The following is a 24,194-nucleotide window of genomic DNA, read 5'->3' as shown; positions in this document are numbered from 1 at the left end:
CTCTAAATGCTTGTGTACCTTGACAAATTGCGTAACAGTACTTATGTTAGGAAATTCAACTGGAAAATTAAATATACCCAAAGTATATTAAAAGGGATCTGACGTTGTTTGGCCAACAAAGGCAGGACAGTTAGACAGTTATCTTAGCCTGACTGTCACCATGGGTGTAGTTGTGGGAGGGGCTAGTTTTCTCAGTTAGCCCAGAATAACACAGCTGGCCGACGCCCAAGGGCCTTTCCAAAACAAAGAATTACCAAACCCAAGAGAGAGAGACAGAGAGAGACATAGAGAGACACAAAGACAAATGTAAATATACATAAATAAAGTGACAGAGAGAGAGACTAGGGCTCTGTCACAAGCTCATCCATGTATCCACAATGTACATGTATACTGTACATCAAATCAGAGGGGAGGAGAGAGAGCGAAAGAGAGCGAGAGAGAGACAGACAGAGATTTGCAGCAATATTTGTGAACTGTTGCCACAAGAAAAGGGCAACCGATAGAGCACAAACACCATTAGAAATACAACCTATGTTTAACTGTTTATTTATTTTCCCTTTCATAATTCAATTACTTGCACATTGTTACAACATTGTACAGTGCATTCGGGAAGTATTCAAACCCCTTGACTTTTCCCACATTTTGTTACGTTACAGCCTAATTCTAAAATTCATTCAATTGTTTTTTTCCCCTCATCAATCTACACACAATAGCCCATAATGACAAAGCAAAAACAGATTTTTAGACATTTTTGCAAATGTATTGAAAATAAAAAACTGAAATATCACATTCAGATCCTTTACTCAGTACTTTGTTGAAGCACCTTTGGCAGCGATTACAGCCTCAGTCTTCTTGGGTATGACGCTACAAGCTTGACACACCTGTATCTGGGGAGTTTCTCCCATTCTTCTCAAGCTCTGTCAAGATCCTCTCAAGCTCTGTCAAGCTTGATGGGGAGCATTGCAGCACAGCTATTTTCAGGTCTCTCCAGAGATGTTAGATTGGGTTCAAGTCCAGGCTCTGGCTGGGCCACTCAGAGACTTGTCTTGCGTTGTCTTGGCTGTGTGCTTAGGATCGTTGTCCTGTTGGAAGGTAAACCTTCGCCCCAGTCTGAGGTCCTGAGCACTCTGGAGCAGGTTTTCATCAAGGATCACTCTGTACTTTGCTCTGTTCATCTTTCCCTCAAACCTGACTAGTCGCCCAGTCCCTGCCGGTGTAAAACGTCCCCACAGCATGATGCTGCCACCACCATGCTTCACCGTAGGGATGTTGCCAGGTTTCCTCGAGATGTGTTGCTTGGCATTTATGTCAAAGATTTCAATCTTAGTTTCATCAGAACAGAGAATCTTGTTTCTCATGGTCTGAGAGTCTTTAGATGCCTTTTGGCAAACTCCAAGTGGGTTAGAGTGCTGCAGAATGGTTGTCCTTCTGGAAGGTTCTCCAATCTCCACAGAGGTACTCTCGAGCTCTGTCAAGAGTCACTTCCCTGACCAAGGCCCTTCTCCCCCAATTGCTCAGTTTTTCCGGGCGGCCAGCTCTAAGAAGAGTATTGGTGGTTCCAAACGTCTTCCATTTAAGAATGATGGAGGCCACTGTGTTCTTGGGGACCTTAAATGCTGCATAAATGTTTTGGTATCCTTCCCCAGATTTGTGCCTCGACACAATCCTGTCTCGGAGCTCAACGGACAATTCCTTTGACCTCATGACTTGGTTTTTGCTCTGACATGCATTGTCAACTGTGGGACCTTATATAGACAGGTGTGTGCCTTGATGACAACGTTGCACACTCTTGGCATTCTCTCAACCAGCTTCATAAGGTAGTCACCTGGAATCCATTTCAATTAACAGGTGCGCATTTCTTTCCTTCTTAATGCGTTTGAGCCAATCAGTTGTGTTGTGACAAGGTAGGGGTGGTATACAGAAGATAGCCTTATTTGGTAAAAGACCATGTCCATATTATGGCAAAAACAGCCCAAATAAGCAAAGAGAAATGACAGTCCATCATTACTTTAAGACATGATGGTCAGTCAATCTGGAAAATGTCTATTACTTTGAAGGTTTCTTCAAGTGCAGTCGCAAAAATCATCAAGCGCTATGATGAACTGGCTCTCATGAGACCACTACAGGAAAGGAAGACCCATAGTTACCTCTGCTGCAGAGGAAAAGTTCATTCGAGTTACCAGCCTCAGAAATTGCAGCCCAAATTAACGCTTCACAGAGTTCAAGTAACAGACACATCTCAACATCCACTGTTCAGAGGAGACTGTGTGAATCAGGCCTTCATGGTCGAATTGCTGCAAAGAAACCACTACTAAAGGACACCAATAAGAAGAAGAGACTTGCTTGGGCCAAGAAACACAAGCAACTGACATTAGACCAGTGGAAATCTGTCCTTTGGTCTGATGAGTCCAAATTGGAGATTTTTGGTTCCAACCTCCGTGTCTTTGTGAGACGGAGAGTAGGTGAACAGATGATCTCCTCATGTGTGGATCCCACCGTGAAGCATGGAGGAGGAGGTGTGATGGTGTGGGGGTGCTTTGCTGGTGACACTGTCAGTGATTTATTTAGAATTCAACACACACTTAACCAACATGGCTAGCACAGCATTCTGCAGCGATGCGCCATCCCATCTGGTTTGCGCTTAGTGGGACTATCGTTTGTTTTCCAGCAGGGCAATAACCCAAAACACACCTCCAGGCTGTGTAAGGGCTATTTGACCAAGAAGGAGAGTGATTGAGGGCTGCATCAGATGACCTGGCCTCCACAATCACCTAACCTTAACCCAATTGAGATGGTTTGGGATGAGTTGGTCCGCAGAGTGAATGAAAAGCAGCCAGCAAGTGCTCAGCATATGTGGGAACTCCTTCAAGACTGTTGGAAAAGCATTCCAGGTGAAACTGTTTGAGAGAATGCCAAGAGTGTGCAAAACTGTCATCAAGGCAAAGGGTGGCTACTTTGAAGAATCTAAAATACAGTTGAAGTCGGAAGTTTACATACACCTTAGCCAAATGCATTTGAACTCAGTTTTTTTACAATTCCTGACATTTAATCCTCGTAAAGATTCCCTGTCTTGGGTCAGTTAGGATCACCACTTTATTTTAAGAATGTGAAATGTCAGAATAATAGTAGAGAATGATTTATTTCAGCTTTTATTTCTATCATCACATTCCCAGTGGTTCAGAAGTTTACATACACTCAATTAGTATTTGGTAGCATTGCCTTTAAATTGTTCAACTTGGGTCAAACGTTTCGGGTAGCCTTCCACAAGCTTTCCACAATACGTTGGGTGAATTTTGGCCCATTCCTCCTGACAGAGCTGGTGTAACTGAATCAGGTTTGTAGGCCTCCTTGCTCACACACGCTTTTTCAGTTCTGCCCACAAATGTTCTATAGGATTGAGGTCAGGGCTTTGTGATGGCCACTCCAATATCTTGACTTTGTTGTCCTTAAGCCATTTTGCCACAACTTTGGAAGTATGCTTGGGATTGACCATTTGGAAGAGCTATTTGCGACCAAGCTTTAACTTCCTGACTGATGTCTTGAGATGTTGCTTCAATATATCCACATAATTTTCCGACCTCATGATGCCATCTATTTTGTGAGTGCACCAGTCCCTCCTGCAGCAAAGCACCCCCACAACATGATGCTGCCACCCCCGTGCTTCACGGTTGGGATGGTGTTCTTCGGCTTGCAAGCGTCCCCCTTTTTCCTCCAAACATAACGATGGTCATTATGGCCAAACAGTTATATTTTTGTTTCATCAGACCAGAGGACATCTCTCCAAAAAGTACGATTTTTGGCCCCATGTGCAGTTGCAAACCGTAGTCTGGCTTTTTTAAAGCGGTTTTGGAGCAGTGGCTTCTTCCTTGCTGAGCGGCCTTTCAGGTTATGTCGATAAAGGACTAATTTTACTGTGGAAATAGATACTTTTGTACCTGTTTCCTCCAGCATCTTCACAAGGTCCTTTGCTGTTGTTCTGGGATTGATTTGCACTTTTCACACCAAAGTATGTTCATCTATAGGAGACAGAACACTTCTCCTTCCTGAGCGATATGACGGCTGCGTGGTCCCATGGTGTTTATACTTGCGTACTATTGTTTGTGCAGATGAACGTGGTACCTTCAGGCGTTTGGAAATTGCTCCCAAGGATGAACCAGACTTGTGGAGGTCTTCAATATTTTTTCTGAGGTCTTGGCTGATTTCTTTTGATTTTCCCATGATGTCAAGCAAAGAGGCACTGAGTTTGAAGGTAGGCCTTGAAATACATCCACAGGTACACCTCCAATTGACTCAAAATGATGCCAAAACTATATTTTGTTAACAAGAAATTGGTGGAGTGGTTGAAAAACGAGTTTTAATGACTCCAACCTAAGTATATGTAAACTTCCAACTTCAACTGTATAACATATATTTTGATTTGTTTAACACTGTTTTGGTTAATACATAATTCCATATGTGTTATTTTATAGTTTTGATGTCTTCGCTATAATTCTACAATGTAGAATATAGTAAAAATAAAGAAAAACCCTTAAATGAGTAGGGGTGTCCAAATGTTTGACTGGTCCTGAATGTAAATAAGGTATTTCAGTTGTTTATTTTTAATGCATTTGCAAAAATGTCTAAAAACCTGTTTTCTCTTTGTCATTATGGGGTATTGTGTGTAGATTGATGAGGGGAAAAATGATATCTAATCCATTTTAGAATGAGGCTGTAATGTAACAAATTGTGGAAAAGGTCAAGAGGTCTGAATACTGTCCGAATGCTCTGTACATAGCTAATAATATAACATTTGAAATGTCTATATTGTTTTAAAACTTATGTTTATTTCCCTTGTTTTTTCCCCTTTTTGTTTATTGTCTATTCCACTTGCTTTGGCAATGTAAACACATGTTTCCCATGCCAATAAAGTCCTTTGAATTGAAATTAATTGAATTGAATTCAGAGACAGACAGAGAGGGAGACAGAGAGAGAGAGAGAGAGAGAGAGAGAGAGAGAGAGAGAGAAACCAGGAGGCTATCACAAGCTCAACCATGTATCCACAACAGAGTGGAATGCAAACTAAACGAAGGGGCTGAAGATAGATGGCCTCTTTCCTCTTTATCTCCACCATCAGTGTGTGTGTTCGATGGTCCATATGTGTTGTCACTACACAACTAAACCATAGCTTCATCTTAATAGGCTTAAACAGCTTCTCTTGCCTCCAACGCTTCCATCCAGGAGAGCCCTAATCTATAAATTCAGCTTCTCTTGCTTCCAACACTTCCATCCAGGAGAGCCCTAATCTAGAAGTTCAGTTTCTCTTGCTTCCAACACTTCCATCCAGGAGAGCCCTAATCTAGAAGTTCAGCTTCTCCTGGTTCCAACGCTTCCATCCAGGAGAGCCCTAATCTAGAAGTTCAGCTTCTCTTGCTTCCAACGCTTCCATCCAGGAGAGCCCTAATCTAGAAGTTCAGCTTCTCTTGCCTCCAACGCTCCCATCCAGGAGAGCCCTAATCTAGAAGTTAAGTTTCTCTTGCTTCCAACGCTTCCACCCAGGAGAGCCCTAATCTAGAAGTTCAGCTTCTCTTGCTTCCAACGCTGCCATCCAGGAGAGCCCTAATCTAGAAGTTCAGTTGCTCTTGCTTCCAACGCTTCCATCCAGGAGAGCCCTAATCTAGATGTTCATCTTATTTTGGTTCCAACGCTTCCATCCAGAACAACACTAATCTAGATGTTCAGCTTCTCTTGCTTCCAATGCTTCCATCCAGGAGAGCACTAATCTAGAAGTTCTCCCTAAGGACTTCTCTTACCAGCGGGGAATATCCTTTGGGACGAAGGGCAGAAACATTAATGGGGTAAATCAGACCCAAGTTGAGCAGGCGTAAATGGAACTTAATTCCATTTGTATGCACTTTTCTCTCTACACATATTCTGACCTTGAATTTAACCATGAGAATAGCATGCTATTCACCCGCTATTCATTTGGGGTGGAGATATAATAAATTAAGGTCTGGCAGAGGTGTGTCTACAGATACGGTGTGTTCTGACCTTGACCTAATTCCCTAATAATTCCACCACCTTTACACGTGAGGAAACCATGAATAAGGTCTATCGAACGTGCCAGTTCCAAGTGGAAAAAGCATCTACTATATTTTTTCTGATGTAATCTCCAGGCATTGTAATTTATACATTGATAAGAGCTATTGATAAGAGCTAGGTAAATGAGTAATACATTTGGAGAAAGGGACTGTAAATACACATAGCAATTGTTTTATCCTATTTTTCCTTATGATCCCTGGAGACAAATGTGAACCCAGTCGTATGGAAGCAAACTGAAAATCATAACAACATTGCATGTTTTGTGGCCCCTTGTCCGCACTTTTCCGACGTCTGGCCCGAAAGAGTATTTAAGAGTATTCTTGTCAAACAGATGGCGACACGGCCACATTAAGGTTTTGAAGGAAACTACTGCTAATACTTTCAGGTAGCACTAGACTCTGGCGCATGTTCAAGTACCACATCCTTACCTTTGCTTAGCAAACCACAGACACAACCACAACCACAGACACACACACACACACACACACACACACACACACACACACACACACACACACACACACACACACACACACACACACACACACACACACACACACACACACACACACACTGTTTCTGGACTAAAGTCTTAATCCAACACAGGGCGCAACAATCTCCACTCTGAGCTGATAAGAGTCTTATTGAATATGATGTGTGTTTATGCCAGTGTGTGTGTGTTTGTGTGTGTATGTGTGTATACCCATGTATGTGTATCTGTGTGTTTTCCTACCTGGGATGTGTTTGGCCCAGCCGATGTTGACCACCAGTTCACGGTCGGCAAGGTCACAAAGTGTGGTCAGGGCTTTGATGTCACTGTCGGGGACGGTGGGGTCCGGCATGGCAAAGATACTCTCTGGTTCAGCCACCAGCAGGAGAGAGACCACCTTATTTTCTACCAGACCCCCTAGAGGAACTGAGAGACAGAGACAGAGAGAGAGAGAGATTTAAAATATACTTTATTAATATCTAAATGTACAAATGTGAGAATATCATTAGAGACAAAGACAGTGAGATCAAGCGAGAAAAAAAGAAAGAAAAGGAGAGTGTGTTTTATTTTCTTGAAAGTACTACTTAAGTCGTTTTTTGTACTTTACATTACTATTTATATTTCTGACAACTTTTACTCCACATACACTTTTTACTCCATACATTTTCCCTGACACCAGAAACTACGTGTTACATTTTGAATGCTTAGCAGGACAGGAAAATGATCAAATTCACACAATTATCAAGAAAACATCCCTGGTCATCCCTACTGCCTCTGATCTGGCGGACTCACTTAACACACGCTTCATTTGTAAATGATGTCTGAGTGTTGGAGTGTGGCCCTGGCAATCTGTCAATTTAAATAAACAAGAAAATGATGCTGTCTGGTTTGCTTAAAATAAGGAATTTGAAATTATTCATACTTTTACTTTTGATACTTAAGTATATTTGAGCAATTAAGTTTACTGTTGATACTTAAGCATATTTCAAACCAAATACTTTTAGACTTTTACTCAAGTAGTATTTTACTGGGTGACATTCACTTTTACTTGAGTCATTTTCTGTCAACGTATCTTTGCTTTTACTCAAGTATGACAATAGGGTACTTTTCCACCGCTGATTCTTACATGTTCTCTTCTGTGGCAGGCCTTGTTGAGGGTTGAGGTAGGGGCTGTTCTCAGAGTCTATCCTTCTCTTGTACTTCTGTCTGCCCCCACGGACCCGGTCCAGACGCACACCTGAGAGAGAAAGAGAGAGAAAGAGAAAGAGAAAGAGAGAGAGAGAGAGAGAGAGAGAGAGAGAGAGAGAGAGAGAGAGAGAGAGAGAGAGAGAGAGAGAGAGAGAGAGAGAGAGAGACATTTTGGGACATTTAACACACACACAAATGTACAGTCGTGGCCAAAGGTTTTGAGAACGACACAAATATGAATTTTCACAAAGTCTGCTGCCTCAGTTTGTATGATGGCAATTTGCATATAATCCAGAATGTTATGAAGAGTGATCAGATGAATTGCAATTAATTCCAAAGTCCCTTTTTGCCATGCAAATGAACTGAATCCCCAAAAAACATTTGCACTGCATTTCAGCCCCGCCACAAAAGGACCAGCTGACATCATGTCAGTGATTCTCTTGTTAACACAGGTGTGAGTGTTGACGAGGACAAGGCTGGAGATCACTCTGTCATGTTGATTGAGTTCGAATAACAGACTGGAAGCTTCAAAAGGAGGGTGGCGCTTGGAATCATTGTTCTTCCTCTGTCAAACATGGTTACCTGCAAGGAAACACGTGCCGTCATCATTGCTTTGCACAAAAAGGGCTTCACAGGCAAGGATATTGTTGCCAGTAAGATTGCACCTAAATCAACCATTTATCGGATCATCAAGAACTTCAAGGGGAGCGGTTCATTTGTTGTGAAAAAGACTTCAGGGCGCCCAAGAAAGTCCAGCAAGCGCCAGGACCGTCTCCTAAAGTTGATTCAGCTGCGGGATTGGGGCACTACCAGTACAGAGCTTGCCCAGGAATGGCAGCAGGCAGGTGTGAGTGCATCTGCACGCACAGTGAGGCGAAGACTTTTGGAGGATAGTCTGGTGTCAAGAAGGGCAGCAAAGAAGCCACTTCTCTCCATGAAAAACATCAGGGACAGACTGATATTCTGAAAAAGGTACAGGGATTGGACTGCTGAGGACTGGGGTAAAGTCATCCCCTTTCCGATTGTTTGGGACATCCGGAAAAAAGCTTGTCCAGAGAAGACAAGGTGAGCGCTACCATCAGTCCTGTGTCATGCCAACAGTAAAGCATCCTGAGAACATTCATGTGTGGGGTTGCTTCTCAGCCAAGGGAGTGGGCTCACTCCCAATTTTGCCTAAGAACACAGCCATGAATAAAGAATGGTAATCAACACATCCTCCGAGACCAACTTCTCCCAACCATCCAGGAACAGTTTGGTGACGAACAATGCCTTTTCCAGCATGATGGAGCACCTTGCCATAAGGCAAAATTGATAACTAAGTGGCTCGGGGAACAATATTTTGTTCGATATTTTGGGTCCATGGCCAGGAAACTCACCAGACCTTAATTCCATTGAGAACTTGTGGTCAATCCTCAAGAGGCGGGTGGACAAACAAAAACCCACAAATTCTGACAAACTCCAAGCATTGATTATGCAAGAATGGGCTGCCATCAGTCAGGATGTGGCCCAGAAGTTAATTGACAGCATGCCAGGAAGGATTGCAGAGGTCTTGAAAAAGAACAATCAACACTGCAAATATTGACTCTTTGCATCAACTTCATGTAATTGTCCATAAAAGCCTTTGACACTTATGAAAGGCTTGTAATTATACTTCAGTATTCCATAGTAACATCTGACAAAAATATCTAAAGACACTGAAGCAGCAAACTTTGTGAAAATTAATATTTGTGTCATTCAAAACTTTTGGCCACTCCTGTTTAGCAGACTACCCCAATGTCAAAACCAGGAGAGTGATGCACTATTCAAGTTCATTTGATTGACATTTCTCCCTCGTGACATCTTTAAGATTATAGGGAGCCTTAGAGAGAAGTCACATTGCTGGCATAGCAACATTCAGCCTGTAACACAATATGTTACAGGGTCATCTTAACAAGCTCAGCGGTAACCTTATCGCCATGGAGATGAGGAGCTAACAGCAAGGTTAGGGGGTAAGAAGGGAAACATGTTGGGGGCTGGTCACAGCGGTCCCTTTACATACACACACCAACACACAGACACACACATACATGCACATACGCACATAGTTCAAGTTCAAGTTTCAAATGTTTTATGTCACGTGCACTAGTACAGGGAAATTCCTTTCTTGCTTGCTCTTTCCCAACAATGCAGTAGTACTGTATAAAAAAAAGTAAAGTAGAACAAAAACATGAGAAATATAAATAAGAAGAACACGAGAAAGTAAGTAAGCTATATACAGGATCAGTTCCAGGGTCAGCGCCAATACCATACTCACATTCCATCATCCAGTGATACCCTATACGCCTCCAAAGAGAATCTCATACTAATGTGACTTGAGAGAGCTTTTATTAGCATGAAGGATAAGGGTTAGCGTTGAGATTAGGGTTGAGGTTAGGGTTACGGTTACGGTTGAGCCTAGGGTTAGGTTTGAGGTTAGGGTTGAGCTTAGGGTTGAGGTTAGGGTTGAGCTTAGGGTTGATGTTAGGGTTACGGTTGATGTTATGGTTACGGTTGAGGCTAGAGTTAGGTTTGAGCCAGGATATGGACGTGAAGCTAGAGTTAGGGTTGGGGCTAGAGTTAGGGTTGGGGCTAGAGTTAGGGTTGAGGCTAGAGTTAGGGTTGAGGCTAGAGTTAGGATTGAGACTAGAGTTAGAGTTGAGGTTAGAGTTAGGTTTGAGGCTAGCGTTAGGGTTGAGGCTAGAGTTAGAGTTGAGGTTAGAGTTAGAGTTGAGACTAGAGTTAGGGTTGAGGTTAGAGTTAGGTTTAAGGCTAGGGTCAGGGGTTTCATATTCCTAACACATCAATAGTCCCTCAATAGTAAGATAAGAGGGGCGAGGGTTAAGGGGTGAGGGAGGGTATTAAGGATTGGACACGGAGGCCTGAGGAGATGAGAGGGGTATTAAGGATTGGACAGATGGGTAAACTAGGACCCCTGGACCTTTAGTGATGTCAGTCCTTCCACTGTGGTCGGAAACACAGTCTGGATTAGTCTAGCGTTTGGCAGGTGCTACAGTTTGAAGTTTGTGATGGGTGATGGGCGTGTGTGTTGGGAAGGATTTCACTGTGTTGACACACATTGGATTATATGAAAGCAAAGGAGCAATAGGTGTATTAGAGCCAGTAAGGTTTGTTGTGTGTGTGTCTGTCTGTCTGTCTGTCTGTCTGTCTGTCTGTCTGTCTGTCTGTCTGTCTGTCTGTCTGTCTGTCTGTCTGTCTGTCTGTCTGTCTGTCTGTCTGTCTGTCTGTCTGTCTGTCTGTCTGTCTGTCTGTCTGTCTGTCTGTCTGTCTGTGTGTGTGTGTGTGTGTGTGTGTGTGTGTGTGTGTGTGTGTGTGTGTGTGTGTGTGTGTGTGTGTGTGTGTGTGTGTATATGAGGATGGTCAAAGAGTTACTCATAGGCATCTGAGCTAAGTGTAACTCTTCAGAGAGGAATGTGCTGACAACCAAAGGGACAAGAATAGCCCTGGAGGATAACAGTGTACACACACACACACACACACACCTCTCTGTGTCGGAGAGATCTGAGGGTTCCGATAAGGAGGCGGGTGTTGGGTCACTACCCCTCCCCCCTCTGCCCTCACCGCTGTTTGAAGTCCCCCTGCACCTTTCGAAGGGGGTTTACACATTCCCAAAACACACCCAACGGGATCAAGAGCACGGATATCCACTGAGCACAAGAAAACTGACCCGGATTGTCATTCTACATGACATAATTTCCCCCTGGGGGAGACCTGACACATAGCCATCTGCATGTACTGTATGTGTAGTAGCAAAGCCACTGACAGGGGACTATCCTAAGCTGCCTCGGATAATGGTCTGATGTCAACGAATGCCCTTCCTTATTGGCCTACTGCAAGCTTGTTAGTCAGGTACTGAGTCATGAAAGGATGCCAAAAGCTCTTATTCTTTAAAGAGATAAACAAACTAAAGGATGGAGCTATTTTTGTGTATATAATAAGACCTTACCTATATAATTAGAAATCTACTCATTCTATTTCAACAGTGTGCCCAAAACATAGATTAAGTCTTCCATGTGATTAGTGCTATGTGATATGATTAGCTGTCATATCCTCGTCGACACACAAGGAAAAACCTGATAGACGCACACTGCTCAGGGGAGACAGTATGCATAAAGTCATTTTTCCTGATTCAACCACATGAGGTAAGAACAGTGTTCCAAGTAGTGGAACAATTAGAATGTTTGTTAGTCCACTGCCCTACTGAACTGTGAAACGGAACACTGATTCCGTGCTCAATCAAATTTTATTCAGGTCTCCATTCTAGTCCAAGGGTCTCTGTCCTTTAGCTGTGTGTTGTGCTGACATGGACCTCTCTCCCTGTTAAAAGTCACACCACCCTGTCTCTACCTTTACTGCAGCCCCCCAGAGGAAGAAGGCGTTACCAGGCACGATGAGGCACGTTGCGAGAACCGCTACCAGGGGGGTTACGACGGCAGTTACGAGGTGCGGTTCACATTTCATGGAGGTCCAGAAATCCCACAAGGCATCTGGAGGAATTTACGAGGGGGGGGGGGGGGGAATTGCTATAGGAGCCAGAGCTGGGTGCTGGAGATGCCCTTCCCCTATTAAAAATAAGCTAATTAAAAAAGGAGACACACGGACGCACGAGCAGACGCCCGCACACACACACACAAACACACCAACACACACAAGGGGTGACTATAGACAGATGCTGGATCTTGTCACCCTGGTTGAGGGGATGATTAAATCAAAGCTGATGAGCTGAAGGGGGAGGGAGCAGGTAGCAGTAAACTCTCTTTCCTTCTCTCTCTCTCTATCTCTCTCCTCTCTCTTTCTCTCTCTCCTTTTGATAAACAGCTGTCGGTTGCTCACACGCAGCCTTCAATAAGTGGTTCATACAGTGAAGCTTTGCCTTTTTGGGTCTCTTCTATATTTGGCCAACAATATGTCACCGGCAGCCACACACTCCAGTCTTGACCACAAGACCATGAGAGCGCTGCCCCTGACACTCACTATAAAACTCTCCAGAGTCTCTAGGGGCTATAGACGTAGAATGTAAGATATGTCTGTTGTTCCAGATCATCTATTTCTATTCTGCGCATGTCTGAGTAGTGTGACACATCGGAAAAGAGACTGTATGTCTGAGAGAAAGAGGATAGACACATGTTCACACACACATACTCTGGCAGATAGCCATTTTCTATTTCGGAGGTACCGCAGCCAGTAGTGTTCTAGAAAGATACTGGGCATTGTTCTGCTAACACCATACATGAATACTGAGCAGTGAGCAGTAACGCTAGCAGGAACTAAGGGGCTGGACCTGTTTAACAGGCGAAGGGATTACATTTCCCACTGAAGTTAAGACAACAGATCTCCATACGTTGGTAAATCTATTTGTGTAGAGGGAGTCTGGATCCAGAAAGACATTCTAGATCTTGATTTGTAGTTCTTCTTCATTGCATTTAAACCCTGTCATAGTACTGAACAGATAAAGATCCACTGGAATACAGAAACATTATGAACACCTGCTCTTTCCATGACATAGACTGACCAGGTGAATCCAGGTGAAAAATATGATCCCTTATTTATGTCGATTGTTAAATCCACTTCAACCAGTGTAGATGAAGAGGAGGAGACAGGTTAAAGAAGGATTTTTAAGCCTTGAGACAATTGAGACATGGATTGTGTACACTGAGTATATCAAACATTTGGAACACCTTCCTAATATTGAGTTTCACCCCCCTCCCCCACTTTGCCCTCAGAACAGCCTCAATTTGTCAGGGCATGGACTCTACAAGGTGTCAAAAGTGTTCCACAGGGATGCTGGCCCATGTTGACTCCAATGCTTCCCACAGTTGTGTCAAGTTGGCTGAATGTTCTTTGGGTGGTGGACCATTCTTGGCACACACGGGAAAGTGTTGAGAGTGAAAAACCCAGCACCATTGCAGTTCTTGACACACTCAAATCGGTGTACCTGGCACCTACTCCCATACCCCGTTCAAAGGCACTTAAATCTTTTGTCTTGCCCATTTACCCTCTGAATGGCACACATACACAATCCATGTCTCAATTTTCACAAGGCTTAACATTTTTTCTTTAACCTGTCTCCTCCCCTTCATCTACACTAATTGAAGTGGAATTAACAAGGTTTTCTACGCTCAGTTTATTTTTAAAGGTACATAGAGGAGTACATTTATTTGGCTTTGAGGAGTAGAGAAGTTCCTTCCTCACCTTCTCTCATCATGCCCACGTTGAGACACTTCATGAAGCGACAGGCCTGACACGACTTCCTCCTCCGCTTGGTGATCTCACACTCACTGGTGGCCGGGCAGCTGTACTCAATGTTACCTGTGGGTGGGAAAGGAAGGAGAGGGCGGATAGATAGAGAGAAATAGAGAGAAACGTGTAAAGACAGAGAGGTGAGAGGTAGAGAGGGAACGATAGAGAGACAAAAATCCAGTCAAGAAAAGGGTACAATTTTGTCTGTCACTTCTAAAAACTTTCCTTCAACCACTTCAAAACAAATAAGATGCTGAAAAGACACAGGAAACTCCAACGAGGAAAACCATGAATATTTCCTGGAAGTCAGCTAATCAGCAGCACTCTGAGCTGCCACATCCTATTAAAATCAGGACACATCTGATCACCTGATCTAATATAAAAATGTTATCTGACAGACATCCAGGTATGAACTTTGAGCCTGGGTATGTCCATTTGCATGCAGAGGAGGCTTAAGGAGCCAAAACTACACGTGGGCCATGACCCTGGAACAGGCAAAGTCACAGATAATCACGTTAAAACACCCACACAACATGCTGCAAACATATGAAAGAGACACACATACAAACACACACTGTAAGGAAACCTGTAAGCTTGCGTCCTTAGAGTTGATCAGGTGTTGATACTAAAACAGGAACTAGGAACTTATCAGCCTACTGGAGGTTTACCAGTACAAAGTCATACACCTCTGGTGTCTGTTCATATATACTGTAACACACGTGGGCACTTCAGGTGAACTTTTAACCCCATTGTTTACGTGAATTATTGTGTCTTACCCTGGATGGTCCTCTTGAAGAAAGCCTTGCAGGCCTCACAGGAGGCCACTCCGTAGTGGTACCCTGACCCCACATCTCCACACACCAGACACAGCCTCTTAGCCACAGAATCCAGCAAGAACTCACACTTCACCTGGCCATCCTCACCACCAAACCGCCTGACAGAAGAGAGAAAGAGAGAAAGAGAGAGAGAGAGAGAGAGAGAGAGAGAGAGAGAGAGAGAGAGAGAGAGAGAGAGAGAGAGAGAGAGAGAGAGAGAGAGAAAGGGGTTAGACACATACTGTATGGTACATGCACCCAAGCATAAACCCCTACACACACCTGTTGGCTGTTCCATTGTTCCCCATGCCCGCTGTGTGTCCGTAGAGCCCTGGTGAGTCCAAGCCGTTGGTGTGGTTGTGACTCTTGCCCAGGAGACCAAAGCTGGAGTTGGTGTCTGAGGAGGAGCCCTCAGGGCTGGGTTGGGATGGGCTGTCCCCCTGGAAGCTGGGGCTGGAGGGCTCGCGCTTTATGGGGGGACAGGAGGTGTCCAAGCCCCTCACCGACATCCTGCCCAGGAGTCTGACAGGGGGGGGTTACATAGGATTGATTTATGGTAACATCTAGTAACATAATGGGTGGTACATTGGCTTGGATGTGTGTATGATGTTCTTTCTGTCTAGATCTATTGGTCAGTTAGAAAACTTGACCTCTATGCAGACCTACACAAATACACCCACCCATACAACCTCATACCTGTTCTGACCACGTACACACTGATAACCAACCTCCTTCCAGCACCAATTTTTTTTACCAAAACTTCCTTTATCCCTCCCCTTTCCCTATCAAAATGAAAAAGGGTAGGAACCATCTTCCCCTCTCTCTATTCTCTGTCATTCTCTGCCTCTTCCTCTGTGCCTCCTACCCCTATCCCTCTCTCCTGATCCGTTTATCTATCCATCCATCTCCACGCTCACCCACCCAGCCGTTTGCAGTTTCCCACATATGCAAAGCTGAGGTCTATTAGACCAACTTGTTATGACAACAGGAGATTGCGTAGGCAAACATATGGAAATCAAAACAAAGATTCTGGCTCAGAGGTTTATTCTCACAGATCTCTTGGTGAAGGTATGATGTAGTAGATATTACCCATTGTGTTCAGTTACCAGAAGCCAAGTCCTTTTATGAGAATTCCAGCTCTGTCAAGTTTAGAGTTGTAGAGGTATTCATTTTGGGAACGTAATGTGTTTCTATGCTAGTGTTGTATGTTAATGGGATTGTTCAAGCTGTAAGCCATGTGTTTTCACATTCTACTGTATGGATTTGTGTTCATCCCCCTACATTCATGCATGTTAATGCACATATGAGCCTGCCCATGTGAGAGATAAGAGCAGAATAGACACTAATGTTGTTATGTGGTCCAGGAACCGGGCACACATAAAATTATTGTAGACTAACTGATACCTACAGTGCACGTGAAAGTATTCCAAAACGTATGGTGTTTACATGCACACTTAAATGCTGCTCTGACCCACACACTATTGTGTGTCGCCATACCCACTCTTAAAGAGCCACTGAACACGCCAATTGGCAATTGTGTTTTTCGTTACTCATTAGAAAAACAAGATTCCAGTCTTGGAAGCGTGTTTCCTGACTGATTCTGCATTTGGTTATGGATGTTTGTCCCCCATGAGAGTAGACGGGGGAAGCCTATTTCACTTCCTGAAAATCCCCAGAATAATGCCCCACAGTGGAGGTGTCATAATACCCATAAAACCTAGCAGTCAAATTGTTTTTCCACCATTCATGTTTCCCATAGTGAATTCTTTAAACACTTAAAATAAGGGCTGTCTTTCGTGTAAGCTTACCCTGACGTGACGTTTTGATAACCATGTAACTCTCTCGGACAAGGTGACTTTTATAAATATATTTGGCTCTATTTACTCTCAAATTGTAAAATGCTCATTAGCATCAAAGTAGGCATTAGATAGTTAATCCAGAGATTCTTACCTTCGCCTCGATTCGGCAGTCTCGTCCAGATCATAATGGTATTTATAGTTCTTTATGATAGCCACATTAGGAGCTAATTAGCATTTCATTTTAGGGGGGGTAAATACAGGTGAATATATTGATAAGTCACCTTGTCTGAGAGAGATTTACACAGTTATCAAAATGTCACACCAGGGTAAACCTACACAAACACAGCCCTTATTTTAAGTGTTTCTAAAATCCACTATGGGAAAAATGAATGGTGGAAAGATTATTGGAACCATTTCCTAGTTTGACCGCTAGGTTTTGTGACTCAAGAAATCTGTAATACATTTTGATGTTTTTGCCGAGGATGTTTTAGTTGAGCAATTTTACATCTAAGGTCTTTGGTGCAGTATTCCTTAAATAAAGACATTTGCGACGTGTTGTCTTCTATAAACAAAGTCAGAGCTGCTGGGCCGGTCTGCCTCACTGTCTATGCTACTGGATAGTGAGCAATCACTGCAGCTGTTCACCCCATATTAGTGGGCAAATGGACATTGTCAAATCAAAACCCAACCTTCATTTATCCGTTGTAACACATGGATGTTCCAAACTCCGCTTTAGAAGAAACCAACTTCATGACCAAAATTATCCTATTTACACTTTGTAGTCAGTTTTGACACTAGAATAAATGTTTCTGACTCATATCGATGTCACATAGGCAGTTTTCAACGGGATTTGTTGCTTTTCAAAGGAAGTGGCTCTTTAAAATCACTCACACACTCCCTGTCTGTGTGGTGGAACCCAAGCTCTGTTCCTGCCATGTAAATCCACACGGTAATGACCACCACTCATTTGGTAGGCAAACTATCTGGCTGCCCTAAACATCACCAGAGTCAACCATGACCACGCTCTATCGCCCCTTGAAATCCACAGAGAGAGTGATATTGAAAGAAAAAGAGAAAGAGAGATATTGAAAGAACAAGAGAGAGAGAGAGAGACCTCTGTCATTCAAACTTCAACCTTATTCTAAATTGGATAAACTAATATATTGTTGCCTCCGAAGTGGTCCAACAAAGCTGGCAGAGGACAATGGACCGTGAAGGGACCAGTTTGTTCTCTCATCAGCTATCCATCACACAGGTAGATATTGCTGTGTCAGCTTCCCATAGACCTGAATTAAGGCATTCTCCAATTACTTGGTGGTCATAGATTTTTCTTTCAAAAGGCCCGATTCAGACTTAAGAAATGTACGCCTTTCCTACACATGCCTTTCCTACGCACTTCTCAGTAGTTGGAATTCCGACTTACCTTATGAAGGTGCTTAACTGGCTTTGCAGGCATGGTTCCCTTCACTAGGGTAGGGGGCACTATTTTCACCTCCGGATGAAAAGCGTGCCCAAAGTAAACTGCCTGCTACTCAGGCCCAGAAGCTAGGATATGCATATAATTGGTAGATTTGGAAGTTTGAAGTTTCCAAAACCGTTAAATAATGTCTGTGAGTATAACAGAACTAATATGGCAGGTGAAAACCTGAGAAAAATCTATCCAGGAAGTGGGATTGTTTTTATTTTGTAGTTTTCTATTGAATGCCATTAAAGTATCCATTGACTTAGGACTCTAATTGCACTTCCTATGGCTTCCACTAGATGTCAACAGTCTTTAGAAATTGTTTCAGGCTTGTATTCTGAAAAATGAGGGAGTAAGACCACTTTGAATGAGTGGACCATTCAGTGTCCCAGAGGTTTTTCATGCGTGCGACCAAGAGCGCACCTTTCTTGTTTTCCTTTTATATTGACGAAGCTTTTGTCCAGTTGAAATGTTATTGATTATTATGACTAAAAACAACCTGAGGATTGATTATAAACATCGTTTGACATGTTTCTACGAACTTTACTAGTACTTTTGGGATTTTTCGTCGTCTGTTGTGACTGCCTTTGAGCCTGTGGATTACTGAACAAAACGTGCGAACAAAACGGAGGTTTTTGGATATAAAGAGGGACTTTATTGAACAAAACGAACATTTATTGAGTAAATGTCTTGTGAGTGTAACCATACGAAGGTCATCAAAGGTAAGTGATTAATTTTATCACTATTTCTGACTTGTGTAACTCCTCTACTTGGCTGGTAACTGTTTGTAATGATTTGTCTGCTGGCGCTGTTCTCAGATAATCGCATGGTATGCTTTCGCCGTAAAGTATTTTTGAAACCTGACACTGTGGTTGGATTAACAAGAAGTTTATCTTTAAACTGATGTATAACACTTGTTTGTTTTATGAATTTTTATAATGAGTATTTCTGTTTTTGAATTTGGCGCTCTGCAATTTCACTGGATGTTGGCCAGATGGGATGGTAGCGTCCCACACCCCCTAGAGAGGTTAATAAACCACTGAAACCTTCCTACTTGCTGGCCAACGGATTTCCTCATGGAGTTCTCATTCAATAGGGTTTTAGTCAATTTCATCTAAAGCCAGCCCTTTAAATTTGTTGTACCTTGAATTTTCTCACTAGAATATATGGAGAGAACGGTTCAGAATATTAGGAATCAATGAAAGAAAGCCGTATAAATACACACATATTTGTCTCCTTTTCAGCACCAATTGGTAGATTTAAAAATACTTAGATGTTGTATATTTTTTTGGGTTAGGAAAGTATTTATGAATAGGAAAGTATTTATGAATAAATAAATAAAAATTGTTTGGAGAGCCTTTACGCACAAATTAAATTGGTGAATCAAAAATAGTGGTTTGACTCATCCTGTAAATTGCCATATTCAATTGTTACATCCATTAAATATTGAAAAGTGAAAAGAAGTCTACATGTCCCAAATTATTGCACAACTTTAGCGTAATATAATCCACTAATGCTAGCGACCCCCAGGAACAACTGCACGGACATGACATAGGAAAGAAAGGTAAATGGAATGGAACAATGCAAAATGTAGGCTACGAAATGAAGGAAATGAACAATAAAGTGACACTTCTAAATGCATGTGGGTATTACTGATGGTGGCTAATAATAATATATATTAACATGATAGAAAAGCTAGGGCATATATAATTATAACATTTGAATATGTTCGGCCCTACAGAAGCCTATAGCTTGGGTCTCCTAACCACTCCTATAAAAATGATAGATTATCAGATACTCAACAAGAAGGTCTGATTTCATTATTACTGAAACAGGATCCATGTGGTAAATGTAAAGAGCCAGTCCATTTAAAAAATTGTCGGCCCCTTACACTTCAGTGTGGTGATGCAAAAATTATAGCAAAATGCATAGCGCATAGAATTAAAAAGGTATTGTCAGGTATTATTCATCCTAATCAGACAGATTTTTTACATGGATGATACATTGGGGATAATATAAGACAAGTACTGGAAAAAATAGAACACTATGAAAAATCTGGGAAACCAGGCCTGGTATTCATAACTGATTTTGAAAAGGCTTTTGATAAAGTACGACTGGAATTTTTATATAAATGCCTAGAATCTTTCAATTTTGGAGAATCTCTTATAAAATGGGTTAAAGTTATGTATAGTAACCCTAGGTGTAAAATAGTAAATAAAGTCTACTTCTCAGAAAGTATTAAATCGTGAAGAGGAGTAAAACAAGGTTGTCCACTATCGGCATATATATTTATTATGGCCATAGAAATTATAGCTATTAAAATCAGATCCAACAACAATATCAAGGGGCTAGAAATCCAGGGCTTAAAATCAAAGGTGTCATTGTACACTGATGATTCACGTTTTATTTTAAATCAACAATTTGGATCCCTCCACAGCCTCATAGAGGATGTAGATACTTTTTCTAGCCTCTCTGGATTACAACCAAATTATGATAAGTGATATTACGTATTGGATCACAAAAAAATACAACTTTTACATTACTGTGTAGTTTACCAATAAAATTGTCTGATGGTGATGTGGACATACTCGGTATACATATTCAAAAATAAAAAATTATCTCACAACAATAAATGTTTATAGAAAGTTAGCAAAAACAGATAAGATCTTGCTACCATGGAAAGGAAAATTCCTGCCTATTTGTGGAAAAATCACCCTGATTAACTCTTTAGTCATATCCCAGTTTACCTATTTGCTTATGGTCTTGCCTACACCTAGCGAACTGTTTTTTAAATTATATTAGCAAAAAAATTATATTTTATTTGGAACGGCAAGGCAGACAAAATTAAACAGGCCTATTTATATAATGAATATCAATTTGAAGGGCAAAAATGATTAAATATTAAAGCATTAGAGCTCTTACTAAAGGTGTCAGTCATACAAAAGTTATACTTAAACCCAAACTGGTTCTCTAGCAGATTAGTAAGAATGTCTCACCACATGTTGAAGAATGGCCTTTTCCCCTTTATTCAGATTACAACCTCTCACTTTCGGTTATTTGAAAATGAAATAATCTCCAAAATATCGCTATTTTTAAAACAAGCCATAGAAAGTTGGTTGCAATTTCAGTTTTATCCACCAGAAAAGACAAAACAAATAATACAACAAATATTGTGGTTAAACTGAAATATACTAATTGATAAAAAAAACATACTTTTTTGAAAAAAGGTTAAAAAAGATAGAATCTTTGTAAATTATATCATAAATAGGACTGGTGGAATTATGTCACACATGCAGCTAACAAAATTATATGGAAATGTTTGCTCTAGACAAAATTACAACCAACTAATTGCGGCATTACCGCACAAATGGAAGAGGCAAGTGAAAAGGGATGAAAGTAAAGAAATTGTCTGTTGGCCCTGCATTAAAAGACCAAAATTGGTTAATGAAAATTGTGATAAATAAAAAACAAAACATTTAATGACCAAAAATGGACAGCTGTGCCATATAGATTGCAAAATAGTTCGGAAGAGATTTTCGATGTACTGATTCCATGGTACATGGTTTATGAACTGACAAACAAAACTACGCCGGAGTCAAAACTAAGAATTCTTTCTTGCAGCCAATAGAACGTTAAATATATGGGGACAACCATCTCAGCTCTGCAGATTTTTCTGCGAAGAGACAGAATCATTAGACCATTTGCTTTGGCACTGTCCACATGTAGCTTGTTTTTGGACGCAGGTCCAGGAATGGCTGAAGAATTGCAACATTTACCTGGAGCTAACTCTGCAGATAGACTACTGGGTGATTTCAAAAGTAATAGTCAATCAATCAATAATATAATAATACTTTTAGCATAAATGTTTATCATTAATTTACAATCTGTAGAAACTATGAGAATAGAAAGGTTCAGAACTTTTGTGAAACAATCCAATATGGATAGTGTTGAGAGACTGTGAGGGGTTGAGTGGAGCTGAAGGATGGGACTAATAACAACAAGATATCTAATGTAAAATATATTGTGTCTGTAAAATGTATATAGGTTCAGAACTTTTGTGAAATAGCACAGTTACAAATATATGGCAAATAGAAACTTGATGGTCTTCAGAAATAGATGAGAGGGGTTGAGGGTAGCGGAAGGATAGGAATAAAAACAAACAAAAGATAACTATTTAAACAATAAGGCACGAGGGGGTGTGGTAAATGGCCAATATACCACGGCTAATGGCTGTTCTTAGACAGGACGTAACTCTGCAATATACATTTACATAACTATTCAGACCCTTTACTCAGTACTTTGTTGAAGCAACTTTGGCAGCGATTACAGCCTCAAGTCTTCTTGGGTATGACGCTACAAGCTTGGCACATCTGTATTTGTCGAGTTTCTCCAATTCTTCTCTGCAGATCCTCTCAAGCTCTGTCAGGTTAGGTGGGGAGCGTCAATGCATACATCTTTTCAGGTCTCTCCAGAGATGTTCGATCGGGTTCATGTCCGGGCTCTGGCTGGGCCACTCAAGGACATTCAGAGACTTGTCCCGAAGCCACTTCTGCGTTGTCTTGGCTGTATGTTTAGGATTGTTGTCCTGTTAAAAGGTCAACCTTTGCCCCAATCTGAGGTCCTGTGCGCTCTGGAGCAGGTTTTCATCAAGGATCTTTATGTACTTTTCTCCGTTCATCTTTCCCTCAATCTTGAGTAGTCTCCCAGTCCCTGCCGGTGAAAAACATCCCCACAGCATGATGCTGCCACCACCATGCTTCATCGAAGGGATGGTGCCAGGTTTCCTCCAGACGTGATGCTTGGCATTCAGGTCAAAGAGTTCAATCTTGGTTTCATCAGACCAGAGAATCTTGTTTCTCATGGTTTTAGAGTCTTTTAGGTTCCTTTTGCCATGAGCCTTTTACTGAGGAGTGGCTCCGTCTGGCCACTTTACCATAAACACCTGATTGGTGGTGTGCTGCAGAGATGGTTGTCCTTCTGAAAGGTTCTCCCATCTCCACAGAGGAACTATGGAGCTCTGTCAAAGTGACCATCGGGTTGGTCACCTCCCTGGGGGTTGGTCACCTCCCTAACCAAGGTCCTTCTCCCCCGATTGCTCAGTTTGGCCTGGCAGACAGCTCTGGATCAATGGAAACAGGATGCACCTGAGCTCAATTTCAAGTCTCGTAGCAAAGGGCCTGAATACTTATGTAAATAAGCTATTTCAGTTTTTAATTTTTGATAAAATTTGCAAGAATTTGATAAACCTGTTTTCGCTTTGTCATTATGGGGTATTGTGTGCAGATTGATGAGGAAAACATTTTATTTAATCTATTTTAAAACAAGTCTAACTTAAAAAATATATATGGTTAAAGGGATGCGGTCTGAATACTTTCCAAATGCACTGTGTATATACACTACCGTTCAAAAGTTTGGTGTCACTTAGAAATGTCCTTGTCTTCCATGAAAAAATACATGAAATGAGTTGCAAAATTAATAGGAAATATAGTCAAGATGTTGACAAGGTTATAAAAAATGATTTTTAATTGAAATAATAATTGTGTCCTTCAAATGTTGCTTTAGTCAAAGAATCAAATCAAATCAAAGTGTATTTGTCACGTGCGCCGAATACAAGTGAAATGCTTACTTACAGGCTCTAACCAATAGTGCATAAAAGGTATTAGGTGAACAATAGGTAAGTTAAGAAATAAAACAACAGTAAAAAGACAGCCTATAGACAGTAGCGAGGCTACATACAGACACCGGTTAGTCAGGCTGATTGATGTAGTATGTACATGTAGATATGGTTAAAGTGACTATGCATAAATGATGAACAGAGAGTAGCAGTAGCGTAAAAGAGGGGTTGGCGGGTGGTGGGTGGCGGGACACAATGCAGATAGCCCGGTTAGCCAATGTGCGGGAGCACTGGTTGGTCGGCCCAATTGAGGTAGTATGTACATGAATGTATAGTTCAAGTGACTATGCATATATGATAAACAGAGAGTAGCAGCAGCATAAAAAAAGGGTTTGGGGTGGGTTGGGGGACACACACAATGCAAATAGTCCGGGTAGCCATTTGATTACCTGTTCAGGAGTCTTATGGCTTG

At 41.8% G+C, this 24,194-nt stretch overlaps 1 protein-coding gene across 1 annotated transcript in view; it reads right to left on the bottom strand.

Moving 5' to 3' along the window:
* LOC106571477 (estrogen-related receptor gamma-like) overlaps positions 1–24,194 on the bottom strand; it is a 48,029-nt gene that overhangs the window by 12,126 nt on the left and 11,709 nt on the right. Inside the window, exons 2-6 of the mRNA XM_014144636.2 lie at positions 15,130–15,369; positions 14,809–14,966; positions 13,985–14,101; positions 7,695–7,805; positions 6,812–6,994 (exon numbers count right to left, since the gene is read on the bottom strand). Of these exons, the coding sequence (XP_014000111.2) occupies positions 6,812–6,994; positions 7,695–7,805; positions 13,985–14,101; positions 14,809–14,966; positions 15,130–15,369 (809 nt within the window). The remainder of the gene's footprint in view (positions 1–6,811; positions 6,995–7,694; positions 7,806–13,984; positions 14,102–14,808; positions 14,967–15,129; positions 15,370–24,194) is intronic.

The sequence above is a fragment of the Salmo salar genome, chromosome ssa15 (assembly GCF_905237065.1).
Source record: "Salmo salar chromosome ssa15, Ssal_v3.1, whole genome shotgun sequence".
In the NCBI taxonomy this organism is placed as follows: Eukaryota; Metazoa; Chordata; class Actinopteri; order Salmoniformes; family Salmonidae; genus Salmo; species Salmo salar.
Note: the sequence above shows the minus strand (reverse complement) of the source record. Positions and strands in the feature narration are given on the sequence as shown.